This window comes from Girardinichthys multiradiatus, chromosome 14 (assembly GCF_021462225.1).
Source record: "Girardinichthys multiradiatus isolate DD_20200921_A chromosome 14, DD_fGirMul_XY1, whole genome shotgun sequence".
NCBI classification, from domain to species: Eukaryota; Metazoa; Chordata; class Actinopteri; order Cyprinodontiformes; family Goodeidae; genus Girardinichthys; species Girardinichthys multiradiatus.
Genome location: NC_061807.1, coordinates 37,869,668 through 37,886,578, shown reverse-complemented (window position 1 = coordinate 37,886,578; position 16,911 = coordinate 37,869,668). Strand labels below are relative to the sequence as shown.

Genomic DNA, 16,911 nt, shown 5'->3' with positions numbered 1-16,911 from the left:
ATAGAAAAAAGTTAATGAAAAGAAGAAACTTGTTGGCATGAGTGATTTTTGTCGTCTTTAAGTCTTTGTTTTTTAGTTCAGAAAAGGTTTAACTTACATTGTCCAATCACCAACTTTAGCAAGCTAGTTAGCTGGAAAATAATATAAAGTTAGCCAGCACATTTAGCCTTGAGTTTAATTCAATTAAAGTTCATTATACTCATGTCCAGCTAAATATTTTTATCCTGGGACTTCACTACAGAAGTCCCAGGACTTCTGTAGTGATGTTTTACATTCCCAGTTTAAACATTTTAAGACTTCATCCCCGTTTTAAGAGCTGATGTGCTCGCAGTGGCCAGAGTAATAACTTTTGCCACGTCTTTCATATTTTTGTCATGATTTGGAAACTCTCTGCATAAAAAATTGTTATACAAGCAGTGACCACGACACATTTCATCAAAATACAACACAGTTAAACATAAAGTTACATATTAGAAAATACAAATAAATGAATACCACTTAGGCTATTTCTTTTTTTTTACCTTCCAAAGCTGAAACAGCAAATCATAAATGAAGAAAATAATAGGAATAATACAAGGTATACACGGTTTTCAACTCCTTGACATGTTTCCAGTTAGTAAAACAAAATCAAGACATATAAAAACAACAATATATAGGCATTAAATAAATTAATCAATTTAAAAACAAACACCGTGACATATATCCAAAATACATATTTACAGCAAAGTAAAATGTAAAGAAAAAAAAGAAAACAGTCTCATCTTTAAGGGAAAATATTGGAATTAATTTTAGTCAACTGCATCACATGCTAAATATGTCCAAAGCATATTCGCCTCACACATTGGTTTTAATTACGTATTCACCATAAATGCAACAGGTTTATACTTTCGCAGCATTTACCGAGCTGATATGTACTTTGTACATGGAAATCCAAATTTGACATCATCTGTGGCTGATATGTTGATATTATGTGCCAATGGCTACACAGAAAAAAAGCTAAGCTACGTCAAAAACGTGATCTGCTCCGTGTTAAGTCAGAAGGACTACGATATTCATGGGAGCTGACTTTAAGAAGCAAGAACTTGGTGTAAATAAGCTTTGAGGAAAAAAATAAACGCCTCATAGCCACATTTTGATGCAGACAGTTTCAAACCAAACCAAAGTGTTCATCAAGATACCATCAGTTACTATTAAACAGTTCCTATTAACTCCCTGCTAATTGGAATTCTGTCTGGGAGAAGTGGAAAAAAATCTCACACTTTTAAATTCATAAGCTGGTATTGAAAACCTACTTCAAATGAAAGAAAATGTATAATCATTGGCCCTTAACCTCCTATAGTGATATTTTGTAAAATAGTGGAAACACATGCAAAGATCTGCAAAGAAAAATCTCCGTATTGGTTTGTACAACTAGCAAACTTCTTCGACAACACTGTTAAATAGCAGTCCAACATTTAGCCAAGGCAGGTGCATTGTAACAGTGGGAATAACCATTACGCACAGGTCATAGGAGACATACAATCGCCTCCCTGTGAGATGAATTTACCCAGTCTGAATTTAAAGAAGAGCTGCCACCAATTCATTTAGTCTGGCAAGGACCAGCCTGGAAACTGGGGAGAAAAAAAAATTGTTGCCTTGAAAGGTGGTTAATTGATGTTAATAATTTTTGCCAACACATCACACAAGGTTATTTTGGTTAGCGTCGCCTTGCTTTAATAGGGATTAAAACATAAATGAAAATAGGATGTAATTTAAAATTATCAGAAAATAAAATGCAAGTGAATTAAATTGTAGGAGAGATTTGGGGATTTTTGTTATTATTTTTCTTCTCAATACATCCAAAATACCAAGACAAATAGGCTGACACGCAATTGCTAAGCATGGATATGATGTGGTTATTTATGGATATGAGATGACAACTTGCTAAAGAAACTTAAAAATCATGTGTCATACTCAACATTCTCAATTTAATACTGTTAAACCAACATTTGATATTTAATATTACAGACAAAAAAAACAACTAATTATTGTTTCAAATAATCAATAGTGAGTTAATAAAATGCAAAAATGTTAATGTTGTGGCAAAACCTAAAACAATGAAACAAATGCAGGAAAAGTAATATATTCAGTACAAAAAATATTTGGCCTAAAAAGGTTTTCACCCCAGTTTCCAGCCCCCTCTCCACCCCTTTTTCTAATGGTGTGCACAGTACCCAGTTCTACTCTGCAAAGAGATCATGCTAATTTATCATAAACAAACTGTGGTCATTTCAAAAGGACAAACAAAGATTTCCATTCTATAAAATTGCAGTTTGTGCAGATTTTTCTTACAGACATTAATGCATAGGATACAAATATGTCCAGCAATACAATACAAGTCAAGCTATATAAAGTAAAACAAAACAGATCAAACAAACTGTGATCCAAATTAAAAGTCTCGGTCATTGGCACTAGGGTTGAACTGAAGCATAGAGGCAAAGGAATACAAGCAGAAAGGTCAGTGCTCGGGTAAATAACTAGTCATACAACTGAAAGATCTTGATGCCTCAGTTTTAAATCCCACAGCTTTGAGGACAACAAAGACGGGTGCAGAAATAGACCACAGACATTCTGTACTCACCAACACTGAAGTCCTTAGCAAATCTCAAAAGAAAAGTTGCATCACTCTCTTTAAAAGTGAGAGCGGCTTTGATTGACTTAACGCGTGTGCTGACACCTATCTCTGCTTTTCACACGCCTAATCGATCACAGTTGTGAAAAAATTTGGGGGTAAATGCAAACTGCTAAGGCTTCGTCGTGGGGAGAAAAGATACACAGTGTTCAGAAGAGTGGTCATTAAAAATTAGATTCAACAGTCTGCTAGCATTTCTGTGTCGGTGCATGGTGGAAATGGCATAGTCTGATAATGAGCCGTTGTGTGCATTAGGGATCGTTATCGCAACATGTACGGTTTGGTAAAGAATTTGAATGATCATATAAAACTTTCTTTTTTCCTTTCAGAATCCTCGAGTGGACTTTCAATATACACTGATAAGTTATTTTCTGAGCAACAAATACAATGGCAACGGAGAGGCTTAAAACAAGTGAAAAGTCAACATATGATGTCCAACTCTCGTAAAATAAAATATACGTATGGATAGTGTAGTTCAACCTCCATCTTTTTACAAAGAGATATTATAGTTTTGGATTAGCAAAGATTTTATTGAAACTCTTAGCCATGCTAACTGAATGTACAGTAGTTCTTGCTAGAGCTAGAGTTTGCCCAAGAGAGCATAAAGTGGATAATTATGCTACTTTTAATATTTGTTCATTTAATATATTATGTATTTACATCTCTAACCCACCTCTACAAAGAACATTCGCTCTGACTGGTCCCAATAATGAAATGTTTCCTACAAAAAGGGATCGTCCATTGTGAAGAAATAATTAAATAGCTAAATATCTTCTCTAAATATCTCTTGTAGTGACTATGAGCTAAAGGCATATATCGTCTATTTTAAATATGTCTCAGTAAAATATTAGACATGTTTTTTGCTCTCTGTAAAACGAATGCTCATAGAGAGTCTTGGAGGAACAAAGACTGTTTGGTTGATTAAATTTGACGTCAGCTTCAAGTAACTTGATGAGCATAATGACTTTATAAGGCTTAGTTAGATTTGTTGAGACCTGCTGGAACACATTTGCCAATGCTCTGTTGTAGCGACAGCTTGCAGGAGATAGCTTAGCTAAGCTTATTGTATAGCCACAGGGACACAAAATGACCCGCTCTTTGTTCAAATTTAGCGCTTGCACTAATTCTTGGCTAATTGACAGATGTGAGTTTGGCATCTTGACTTCTCCTTTCCTTATCACAAAATCCGCAAATATTTATGCAGCTAGCTACAAGCTAACATGAGCACCTTCACAGAAAAGAACAAAGACAATGTGTAAGATAATTGGTATGTCCCAAATCAGGGGCTGGATCCTTCGAAGGACCCGGTCTACATGGGCTGGGCATATTTTGGATGTTTCCCTGGTTCAGCACAACTGATGGCTGATTAACATACTTTTGCTGAAGTGTAATCTTCTGAATCGGGTGTGTTAAAGCAGAGAAACATCTAAAACACGCAGGGCAGTGTGCCTTGAGGACCAGGGTTGAAGAACACTGATCTAAAGCACCTAGTAATATTACTGCTCAAATATTAATTTCATGTTTTCTGGAAATGTAGTTATAATGATTTTGGCAATGTTGCACAATTAATTTTAGAGAAATTATCTTTAGCAAAGACAAAATATAGTTGCAGGTAAGTATCACTGCACATATACCCCGAAATTTAATTTGTAGGCTTTTGCTAAATTTCTGAAAGAAAATATATCCATTTAATTTTATTTTGCTCAGAAGCCAGGTCTGTAATTTCTGCTTCATCGTGGGTGGACGTAGTTTTTGTTTAACATTTAACAAACTTTAAATGACATGAACACACAACATCACAAAACAAACTTCATTCAGAACTGACCCACTCAGCATCCAGGATAGACTTTAGTTTTTTCCTCACACACATACTACGTTGGTCCATCTCCAAATTTTATCTTGAGGGGCTTTTTTTTTTTTTTTTTACTGCGGCTTCCCATCGCCCCTCAGCTGGTGAGGAGGCTGCGTCGCTACGATCTGGTTGGTCAACGTTGTAGGCGCCGTCCTGCATGGTTCCGTGTAGTGGAGTGTGGTCCCTAAGGAGGTGGTGGTGCAAGGATGATAGGGGGTGCAGGTTTATATGCGTCTATATGTATGTTTGGAGGTGGTGTGGGGAAGGTTGAGGTGGGAGTAGGTAATAGGTTTGATGAAAAATGGTGGATTGGTCGATTTGAGAGGAGAAATCAAGGTGCAAAGATTAGGACTCTGGGTATTGACCTCACGCTTTTTTAGGAGGAGGTGCCAACTTGATGATTTCATCTTCAGATGGCTGGCGGATGATGTCTTTGTTTTTCCAAATGAGTGTTGGAGAGAGAGAGACAGAAAAATAAAGTTTTCAATGAAAATACAATATCACACATTTCCTTGCATCCTTCTCTTTTTTGTACACGATACAGTTACTACTTCATATACATTTAGTGAAATAATAGTAGTGGACTCTCAGATAGCTAAAGCCCCTTTGACTTCAGACCTCGTAGTAAAAGACCAGTTTATGTTTTTAAGGTATTACATGGTTTTTAAAAGTCACATCTAGAAAGATCTCTAAAATGTCCCATCATGCTGTTCCTGTTGTTAAATTCTGACATCTCGGATGTGAGCAGCCAGTCAGCTGTGTATGTCATCTGAAGGGGAGAACTTTCAATAAGAAACAACTATTTGGAAGTATTTACAGAAACAACCTCAGACAGCTGTGTCGTTGCCATCAGAAGAACACCAACTACACTTCTTTGAATTTACCACCATTTTTTAATTCCACATTTATTTATTTTTTATTATCCTGATGTGCTTTTGAGTTTGCCAGTAAGTGTCCAAATAATAATCATCTGCAGTGTTTTAATAATTTTATTTTGGAGATGTGGATGAGTAATCAATGAATTTATAAAAGACCAAAAAAAAAACTATTATAGCAGTCTCTTCGGAACAACAACCACAGATCTTTTCCTGGGATTGCTTTGTTTAGCCAGTAGAGGGCAGACCCTGGTCTCATTTTGAAGATTGCTGTTTTTTGTCTTCCCATTTGAAAATCCTCAACTCTATTTGTTGCATCTTTGGACAGAGATACAAGCAGAAGAGGTAAGGGTAACAGATGCTTAAATTAATTATATCTATGCTAGAAAGCCATCGTTTCTAATATATGCCAATTAGATATTTCTGACACAGCTGCAGCATCTAGCATCGGTCTGTTACAGCCGGTCTCTGTATTTCATTAATTTTGACATCGGAGCATTTTACTCTAATTGCTTTACTTTACACATTGACTTTAAATCTAATTTGCAAGTCAGGATTATTTTGCCACAACGCCTTAAGGTGTAGAGATGTCAAACAGACTTATGCCACAGATTCTCATCCATAAGCCTCCCTGGCTGTCTCTCCTCTGTGTGTATTTTAGGAACCAAGATGCCCTTCAAAGTGCTTTGCGGAAATCAATTTGCGGTTTCCATGCAGAAGGACAAAGGATAAAAGGAGGCATAAAATCAAAAACAGGATAATTTTCAAGAAACCAGTCACAGAAACGTCTAACTTGTTTCTGACATTGTGAACGCATAAATCTGGTATGATTGTTGAATCCACGCTTACAGAATGTGCTACCTTTATATTTCTTGGCAGAGGGGATGCGTGTTAGTTTGGTGTCGATCTCGTCATCCTCAGAGATCTTCAGCACAGTGGTGCGGTACTCTATCACCCTGGTCAGCAGGTCCGGCCGTCGAGAGATCTCGAAGATGTGCTCAATGTAAGACAGGTTATCTGCATGAGAAGGGTTCAGTTTAACCTAAAAGGGTTGAAGCCAAACCACCAAAACAAGGCACATGCCATAAAAACTCTGAAATTTAAGCTTTTTTACCTTGGGCAAGCTTATCGTTTTTCTCCAAGTAGCTGAACCACTGCTTGGAAGAGGTGATGTTGTTGCTCTGGTCCTCGGGGATGTCCTCCTTGCAGGCCGACTTGAGCTGCTCCAAATCCTCGTTGGTTATGTTTTCAGACAGGTCACTGAGCAAAGAGCTGTACTCCGCCATGGTCTGCTCAAAGTCAAAGTATAAGAGAAGAGAAAAAAAAAGAGACTGTTAGGCAGATTAAAAAGGTTAACGTTAAAAGAGATAAGCTGCACCTCAGCCCACCTATGTCCCAGACTCCACAGAGAACAATAGTCTTTAAAAATGGCAATAGTGTACTATTAAAATGGGACTGAAAAACCCAAACACAAATGGCCTCTCTTTTTGTGAGTTTTCTCAATTTTTACTTAAAAATGGCGCTGAAAGAAAAGATCGATCCAAGGGACCAACCAGAGTAAAACAAAGTTTGGAACTTTAATTAAGAAAGACCCAGGGGGCAGATCGATTTTACTCAACAGCAAAGTAAGGCTTTAGTGTTATGGGCTTGTACTTAAACTATCAATTAAAACTGGTGAGTTTCTACATTTTCCTTGTGCTTCATTGCCTGAAACCCAAAAAGGATTGATTCCTTTTCCAAAGAGTTTACTTCACAGCTTTTAAACTCTGAATTGTCCAAATACATAATAAATAATCAGATCTTTGAACATAAAAAAAAAGAACACATAAAGGCAATATTGACAACAATGTGAAGTTTCTTTTTGAAAATGTGTCCAATTTCCTGATCCTAGCAAGTGAAATTTTAATACATTGTAATCTAAACCGACAAGAGAAAATAAGAGAAAAACATATTTTTCCTCACATCATCTCAAGCTTTGAAGAAACGTTTGCTGTACTCTGTCTCCCTCCTATGGACAGACCGGATTTCTGAACTATAATCACTGAATGTGAAAATAAGGTAAGGTAAGGTAAGGTAAGTTTATTTATATAGCGCTTTTCAGTAACGAGACACTCAAAGCGCTGTACATTACAATACAATCACAAAGAACACAGAAAAACAAATCAAATGCTAAGAAATCTAAAAATCTATGAATCCTTCTGAGAAATCTAAAAATCTCTGGTCAATATTACAATGATGCAGATAACATTAATAATCCTTTGGGTTTTACTGGTAAGAGCTGGTTCTAAACCAATCTTTCTAAAGAGGTAATTATATCATTAAGTCCTCTATGTAGTGGAAAGCATCTTGTGCTAAGAAGTCTCATCATTCCACTGAATTCTAACTAGTGAAGCTGAGTCACTGGTACAAAACAGCTTTAATCCACATTTTCAGGTGCTAATGATATATTGCTTTTACTGGTGCTGAAGTTGAACTAAGTAATCTAATTAAGAAAGCTGGGTCATTGGTGTAAGAGCAGCTAAAGTCCAAGTTACTATTAATGTTTGGTTTTCGATGGTAAAATCTATGAAAAGTAATGAAATCACACATTTAGGTAAAGTAAGATAGAAGGGGAAAAGAATCATATTTCAGACTCTATTCTGCTAAGAATAGAGTCTGAAACAGTACAAAAAAACCTCAGCAGGGGTAAGCAACACACACATAAGAAAAGATTCAGCAAGGGTACGGTGGAATCTTGAGGGTGCGAATGTAAGTCTGAGTGTGTTTGCAAGAATTAGACTGTCAACACCGACAACAATAAGACAACAATAAGAAGACAAGCCACATCAAAAAGACAGTCAGTAAGGTATTCTACAGATGCAAACAGTGTTCTGTAATTACACAGAAGTTTTTTTTGTGTTGTGTCCACATAGAGTGAAATATGTTTGAAACACCACCCTTTCATTTTTCTTAGAAGAGCCGTCAACAAATATCGATTTCATAATACAACCTCTAACCGACTCTTTGATTACCAGATGTGTTAATGTGCATGATCAACAACTTCACCTTCCATTTTTCATTGATCAAATCGATTGATTAATCAAAACACTAAAATGAGACCCTCTGCCCTAGAATTCATAACTTCAAATCTAACAGATCCCCATGTTGCTTTGTGTTAGCCTTAAAAAAAAGGATTTAACATTAACATCTCAAGGCATTTTGACTCATTTTAATTATCATCAATCCCAAGTCCAGCTTCGAAGATTTGGTCCTGGAATAGAAGCTGCGGTTCAAGATAGTCAGAAAACCAAAGACTCTTGTAAATATTAAAGAAGAGAGGTTATCCTCACAAAGACTGTTTTTTTTTCTATTATCGTTAGTTTCTTTCGAAGAAGAAAAGAAAACACCAAGAAGCAAAGACAGGCTTGGTCAGTTATGAGTGCAGCTCACATCCAGTTCATTAACATATCGGGATCAAGCTATTTACATGACTGTTGGAGCAAATCTGAGCAAACCCGAAGTAAAAATCTCTTCTCTAAAAATCTCTTGGATCTCTGTGATTTCTGTGATTGTATTGTTCCTGTAAAATGTTAAGAGGCTTAAAATGTCTCCCTTGGGGTCAATAAAATACTCAATTTTGCTGGTCAGACACAAAACAAAGTCAAAGTCCGGATCAATCTTTGTCAATCCTGTCAGTTTACTCGTTGACTTCAACTTCAACTAGAAACAATTTTTTACAAACAGCTTAAGACTTAAGAAGGAATGTAGCTGCAAGGATCTGCTAATTAAATACACTTGATTAATGGACCAGCAAGTGACATCACTTCTATGAAAGTAGTAGTTTTATTAAGTTCCTGGTCTAGAGCATGCACTTTTTTGTTATGTGCCAATGCCAAGAATAAAAAGAATCAACAATAACCTTGGAAAAGCAATTGATGCTCCCTGCAATCTGGGAAGGGATGTATGACTATTTCCAATTTCAAGTCTATCTTTCTACAGTGAGAAATAACATTCGGAAGTGAAAAACATTCAAGAGAGCGGCCAAACTTGCAAGGAGTGAAAATCAAAAAAAATTCTTCCCAGAATCTCACTGTGCAAAGCTCAGAGAAACTACAGTGATTTGATCTCAGACTGTGGCTCAGTGGGAAGAGTAGTCGTATTTTAATTTGAAAGTTGTGGGTTCGATTCTAGCTTCCTCCTACCATGTGTTGATGTGTCCCTGGGCAAGGTACTTAACCTCAGATTGCCTACCGATGTGCGTTCAGTATGAGTGTTTGTGAGAATGTGGCTCTAGTGTAAAGCGCTTTGAGTGGTCAGTATGATTGGAAAAGCGCTATACAAGTTCAATCCATTTACCATCTTTAGGTCTTAGTTAATGCATTTGAATTTAAAGTTCTAGTCAGCATAGTTTTAAAAAAACCCTGAACAAGTTTGGCTTGTTTGGGAGGGTTACAAGGAGAACATGACTTAATTGGCATCTGAATGGGACTTTAGAAACAACATCTTTTGGACAGATGAGACCAAAGTTGAGATGTTTTGCTAATACCAAACATTTCAGCACAAACATCTCATGCCAACTGCAAGGTATGGTGTTAGAGGGGTGAACATTTAGGCATGTTTTACATCGACAGGACTTGGATACCTTGCAGTCACTGAATCGATCATGGACTGTGGGCCAAAGTATTGTAGAATGAAAGGTAAGGCCATCTGATGGACAAAATTGGATCACTCAACTGGACAATAATCTTAAACACAGCAGCAAATCCACATTGTAATGGCAGAAACAGGAATCATTAAGTAAGTGAAAAAATACCACGTTGTTCCAAAATTCTGACAACAACCTGATGGATGGGACCTTTAAAGGGACATATCGGGCAAAATCCACTTTTTTAGCCCCTAAATGCATTTTGTTGTATACTTGGAGCCTGTAGGAGTGCAGAAAAGTTGAATGTAGTCTCTCCAGGTGCTGCGTAGATATCCTTGTATTGTGTTTGGGTCATATTTTTCAATCTGTTCAGTTTTCTCTACTCCTTATTATGTTTTTTGAACTAACACGTCACAGTATTTGCTGCAGAAGACCCAAACAAGGTCATGGACTTCTGGCTAGCAATTTCGCAAATTGGCATTTTTATTTCTTGCTGCGATTTTGTAGTCCAAGCTCATGTATGCCGTAGCTGCAAGTGAATAAGTCTAAATGTTTGGTTAATGAGTTATTAATTCATACAATTCATTACACCATCCCCCAGCACCAGAACCTATTTGAACTGTAAACTACGCTCCTTCATGTAGTTATTTGGTATGGATGGATGGTGTAAATACATTGATAACACACCATTGCGATGGATTCATTTGAAGGCGTGTTTTTGCAGGTTTGTCGTCTTCATTCTCCTCTCACTCTGGGTCAGACTCAGGCTCAGACATGTAAGGCTGGATGGACAAGTCTTCTGTTGTTGACATCTTTTAATCAATTTAGGAATAAAAAGTTTCTGCATGACAAGATAATTGTATTTCTGTTATCAAACTACAAAAATGGCTGAACGGGGTGGAGTGGAACGCTCTGGGACCTGGAGGGGGGTGGGGTGTGATGTGCCTCAGTAGCATTTAATGAGAAGGCACCAAAACAGGTTGCTCTCAGGATGGAGGTTCTAGGTGGTGCGTACCTCAGAACAGGAGTAAAACAGGGGCCTGTGGAGCTACAACTACAAGGAATTCAGACCAAAGCACTTTAGGTCCACTTTATATAGGCCACAACTGAATGATTTAAATGTAAAATGCAAGCGAAGGAAACGAGTAAGACGTAGAGGAGAGAAAAGTCAAGGGAGTCTAAAGAGGGAGATGTCTGGCAATTAAACATTGTATACAGTGATAGGAAGCTTTATAATCTGCCAGACAAGTTCCTGTATCCTACCACTTCCCGTCAGCAGTATTAAACTAATACATTTTAACTATGGCATCCTATTTGACTTGAATGAAACAGACGTAAATAAATGATTATGTAGATGTGTAAGTCCCTTCTCAGCTCCTCTTGTGGGCCTCCTTGTTTTTGTTTTCACTGGGGTGAGAAGACTTGCTCCATAAAAACAGCTCAACAAGAAACTTTCAGTTCATAAGTCAGGGGAAGACAGAGATAACGAGGCACTGATCAGACAAATTACAAAATCCTAACATGGATTTCTTTAATCTATGTTGGAGTGTTTGGCCTTTTGTACTCCTGTGTCTCTTGCCTTCTTGGCTCTTTTTGCAATAATTGTTTCTCCTCTAACTTCAGCCCTCTATGGTACGCTTCGTAATGTCAGTAAGAAAAAAAATGTGTTGTGTTTTTATGTCTTAAAATATACTAAATACACATAATGTTAATATATTTTATAGATTATTTCATTGCTGTCATAGTGATGCCATAATAGCTCAAGCTAAGCTCAAGGGCAACAAGGGTATGATGCTAATTTATTAAAAAATAAATTGCATTAAATTTGCATTAAATAGATTTGGGAAAAATGTTTTCAGACTCCTCTTGGGGAGTAAAATCGCAAAACCTCATTGAAATATTCTACAAAAAATGGGTTTGAATAATGCTTCCTGAAACTCATGTGGCAAAGTAAAACACTGTTACTGCTACCATACTTTGAATAAAACTGCACTTAATTAAAGTGAAGCAATACAGAGGTGTGACAGGCCAAGAATGGGTTTATTGCCTAAGGGCAACACAGTACCATGAAAGGTTAAAGTTAGCCTTTGGATTAAGCATGAGCCTTCAGAACTTGTAGAATTTTCCATTGATTCCTATGGTTTTAAGTATATATATTTTTTGATACCAGAGAAAGTGATAAAGAAAGTGGAGTGTTATTTTTGTACATAGCATATAGTAGAATTGCTTCTCCCCCACATGTTGCTTCTTATTGTCGGCCACCTGGTGCAAAGAACTACTTAAGGAGTACCATTCATCTTATTAATGTAACAGTGTTTTAAAACTACAATTAGCAAGCTACTAGCATCAAAAAACTACTAAGCTTAGCTGTGCTGATTCTTGATTTTGCTTTAGTTTTTATATTAAAATCTAATGGGCAAAACCTAGTTGCGCATACTTGTCTCCGCAGTCTCAAAGCGGACTTTCGCTGGACATGTCCACGCAAAGCTCAATAGGCTCTTTGCCTGTATGATGGTGATGTCACATCCGCATGAGCGAAATGCACCTTACTTTCTTCTGCTTTGAGGAACTGACTGCAAAGAAAGACAAACTCGTGTTTCAAAACCAAGTAAAACAATGTCATGAACACTGCTGTGTCCCTAAGTGCACGGCATCTTCAAAATATAATGGACTTTTAAGTTTGCACAGCTTTCCAAACGATGCTGAATTAACAAGACGGTGGTTAATGAGTATTTGTTGCGACAGATTCAGTGTAACACCACACAGCAAGGTCTGCAGTCTGCACCACTCCAGATCAGATCATCCAGCCTAAAACTGCTGGAGGGAGAACGAATGGAACGATTACTCTATACAGCCTCCAATACCGGGTGTCAGGGACCAAGTGAGGAGACCTGAGCCAGATAACCCAGCAGAAGAGCAGCCTGCGGACTTCAGTCCTACTTTGGACCATGACTATTGCTCTGTACTAGAACCCACTGGCCTCGACACGGCAGTAAATGAAAACTGTAAGTTAAAAGAGGAAATAGAAGATTTAAAGAAACAGATCGAGGAACTTAAAATTCAATCTACATTTGGATTAAAATGATTCGCAGGGTCTGATGATGACATTCGATTCTATGCAAGGTAAGCTAATACACTGCAAACTAGCTAGACAACACAGATTAACAGTTTGACTGAAATGTGAACAGATGTGGGCAGTAACTAGTTGCATTTACTTTGAAAAACAAAAGTACTTGTAGGAGAATTTTCACTTGAGTACAGTTTTGATTACTCAACCCACCTCTGTTTAATTCACTCAATAAAGAACAAGGCTACCCATAAATGCAACAGACACAGACTTACAGTTCATGTTTGATCATAAGCTTATTGTCCAAAAGTTATTTTTTTACGAATGCGAACGTTAATCGTCAGCTTGGGCAAGCCCTGCAAGCACCTTGTATAAAAAGCAATTTTCAACAGACTGGAAGTAACCCCGCCGCATATCCTTGAATACGGAAGTTGACGTGGAAAGAGCCTATTCTTACGACCGCGTACATGGTGCTCTGCGGAAAAAAGTCTCCTCATCGGACTGCTTTATATATGACACACTGCTCCGAACAGCCGGTTGTTGGTACGCGCAGCGTCAAGGCCAATCTTTGCGCCGCACTGACAGGTGTATTCCTGTTTTTTGTCCCTAGTCTGGTTTAATGGCCTTCAACATCACCTTCTACTCTTTTTGTTTTTTCAGAGCTACACAGCAAATTAGCTTTGACGTTACGGTAGAAAGTGTGAGAAATATAGGATTTTGTCACCAGAAATAAAAAAAATTGGTACGCTCGACAATGAAACCTAAAAAACGTCCACAGACAGTGTGCGCAGAGTCTGTGCTGCTCACAGTACGCCCAACTACAGGGGTAGGACAATGAAACTGAAACACCTGGTTTTAGAGCACAATAATTTATTAGTATGCTGTAGGGCCTCCTTTTGCGGCCAATACAGTGTCAATTTGTCTTGGGAATGACATATACAAGTCCTGCACAGTGGTCAGAGGGATTTTAAGCCATTCTTCTTGCAGGATAGTGGCCAGGTCACTACGTGATACTGGTGGAAGAAAACATTTCCTGACTCGCTCCTCCAAAACACCTCAAAGTGGCTCAATAATATTTAGATCTGGTGACTGTGCAGGCCATGGGAGATGTTCAACTTCACTTTCATGTTCATCAAACCAATCTTTCACCAGTCTTGCTGTGTGTATTGGTGCACTGCCTTCTGGATACAATGTTTGAACCATTGGATGCACATGGTCCTCAAAAATGGTTCGCTAGTCCTTGGCACAAGTATTGGGCCAAGGGAATGCCATGATATGGCAGCTCAAACCATCAATGATCCACCCCTATGATTCACTCTGGGCATACAACAGTCTGGGTGGTACGCTTCTTTGGGGCTTCTCCACACCGTAACTCTCCCAGATGTGGGGAAAACAGTAAAGGTGGACTTATCAGAGAACAATACATGTTTCACATTGTCCACAGCCCAAGATTTGCGCTCCTTGCACAATTGAAAACGACGTTTGGCATTGGCATGATTGACCAAAGGTTTGGCTATAGCAGCCGGGCCGTGTATATTGACCCTGTGGAGCTCCAGATGGACAGTTCAGGTGGAAATAGAAGAGTTGAGGTGCACATTTAACTCCGCCATGATTTGGGCAGCCGTGGTTTTATGTTTTTTTGGATACAATCCGGGTTAGCACCCGAACATCCCTTTCAGACAGCCTGATCTTGCGTCCACAGTTAATCCTGTTGGATGTGGTTTGTTCTTCTTGGTGGTATGCTGACATTACCCTGGATACCGTGGCTCTTGATACATCACAAAGACTTGCTGTCTTGGTCACAGATGCGCCAGCAAGACATGCACCAACAATTTGTCCTCTTTTGAACTCTGGTATGTCACCCATAATGATGTGTGCATTTCAATATTTTGAGCAAAACTGTGCTCTTACCCTGCTAATTGAACCTTCACACTCTGCTCTTACTGGTGGAATGTGCAATCAATAAAGACTGGCTACCAGGCTGGTCCAATTTAGCCATGAAACCTCCCACACTAAAATGACAGGTGTTTCAGTTTAATTGTCCAACCCGTGTATGTTCTGCCTTTAAATCCAAAATAGCCTACTATACAGACAATATAGCTATGACAGTCAGTACGTTGTTATATTTAAACTGCAGTATTAGTAAATGTTGCTTTTCTGTTTCAAATAAAAGCAATTATTGTAGTTTTGTGTAAATACTGTTATATTTTTTTTGTGTACATGTTTTGTGTAAATACTGTTATATTTTACTTAAAGTTATCACACACTGCAAATCCCAGACCATATCCACACCCCCCTTTCAACCTATGCTAGCAAGGAGCTATAGGAGGTGGCAAACTGGGTCAGCTTATGTTGTGACTAATCACTGGACTGTATCAGGGTAAACCAAGGTTTTATAAAGTTAAAGCTTAAAAACCAACAGCATTTTCTGTCACAAAGTTTTTTTTATTGAAACGCAGAAGAAAATTATCAGAGTTTTCTCCAGCTATACGTTGTTGGGACCACAGCCATGGATTTCAACTAAAACTCTGGTACGGACATTCCTGGAACTTTTCAAAATAAAGTGCATTAACCTTCTTCCGGCACACCCAGAAAAGGGGATAACTGCGGACTTCCTGTGGCGCCATTACCCAAATAAAATCACAACTCTGAAGGGGGAAGGGGGGTAGCAGAGGACATCCCAGTGATGCCACTGCCCGTATAAGACCCCCGCCCTTCCCACATATTGCTCTCTTTCCACACAGCCTTCGAGGAGGACGGTTCAGGAGAGGCCCAGCGCGCGAATGTCTTTTGCTGGCAGAAAGACATAAATTCAACTGGATCCAAAGCCATACGATCATCGATCATATGCAAAGTTAAGTAGAATGAAATACTGTCTGTGTATCCGGTATTTTCATTCATGAACGGGGAAATTAAGGTGTAAGAGTTGCTTACATTTTCTCTTCGAGGCCCCACAGAAGCAAACTTGTGTCGAGGAGAGACCCCGGTGGAGAAGCTGTTTCTACAAGCCCAGTCTGAAGGAAGTTACTATGGCCTGCACAACCGTGTTACAGGTAACGAACAGCTGGGCAGCGGACAGGCCAAGCCGCCAGCTCTCCGGAGCTAACTCTTTTGTTCACAGAGCGAACGCAGAGGTTAGCTACCCAGCCAACGGCTTGTTGACCGGATACCTTCTTCAAACTTCGCCCTTGGGCAACATTCCCTCAACATGGTCAGAGGTTAAGTTTGGGCAGATTAACAGATAGGTTCAGGATGAAATGATCTAAACGTTTTCATGTTATGAAGTTTTGTTTTGTGGAACCTGGCTATCTTTAGTGCTAGTAGGCTAGCTACGGCACGTGCCGGTTCTGTGTTCTTTGTATGTTGTAAAGTTAAGATAAGCTTTATTTAAAGGGTGATTTTAAACAGAAGATCGCTCATAACGCGCCGTCCACGCTTATGCATTTTAACCCTTTTATTAACCCTGGTATTTTAAAGGTATGTGTTGATTCTGGTGCTAAGCTATCCGCTTCTTGCTAGCTTAACTGCTAACGGTGAGAACACGTGTGTGCTAGCATATAGGCTAGTCAACAGAAAGGTTGTTGGTTTTCAAGGTAGTGGATAATAGTCACTGAACATCATTTACTAGAGTTGATAACTAAGTAAACACCATTAAGCCCCATTTCTCCAGAAAGATTTGGCTCTTTTCCAAATTACTCAATAATATTTCTTCAAATATTATTTCAATAAATAAAGGCAGTTAATTAGACACCGTTGAGAATTAGTCATCCGGGAGGTTGGTTTTATTCGGCAGATCATTATTTAAAACATTATTTTACTAAA

The 16,911-nt window shown here is 38.4% G+C and overlaps 1 protein-coding gene across 1 annotated transcript in view; it reads right to left on the bottom strand.

Moving 5' to 3' along the window:
* Positions 1-828: 828 nt before the first annotated feature.
* Positions 829-16,911, bottom strand: part of LOC124880499 (astrocytic phosphoprotein PEA-15) — a 59,875-nt gene continuing 43,792 nt past the window's right edge. The window contains exons 2-4 of the mRNA XM_047385645.1: positions 6,513-6,687; positions 6,260-6,415; positions 829-4,954 (exon numbers count right to left, since the gene is read on the bottom strand). Coding sequence (XP_047241601.1) covers positions 4,890-4,954; positions 6,260-6,415; positions 6,513-6,684 — 393 coding nt within the window. The 5' untranslated portion in view covers positions 6,685-6,687 and the 3' untranslated portion in view covers positions 829-4,889. The remainder of the gene's footprint in view (positions 4,955-6,259; positions 6,416-6,512; positions 6,688-16,911) is intronic.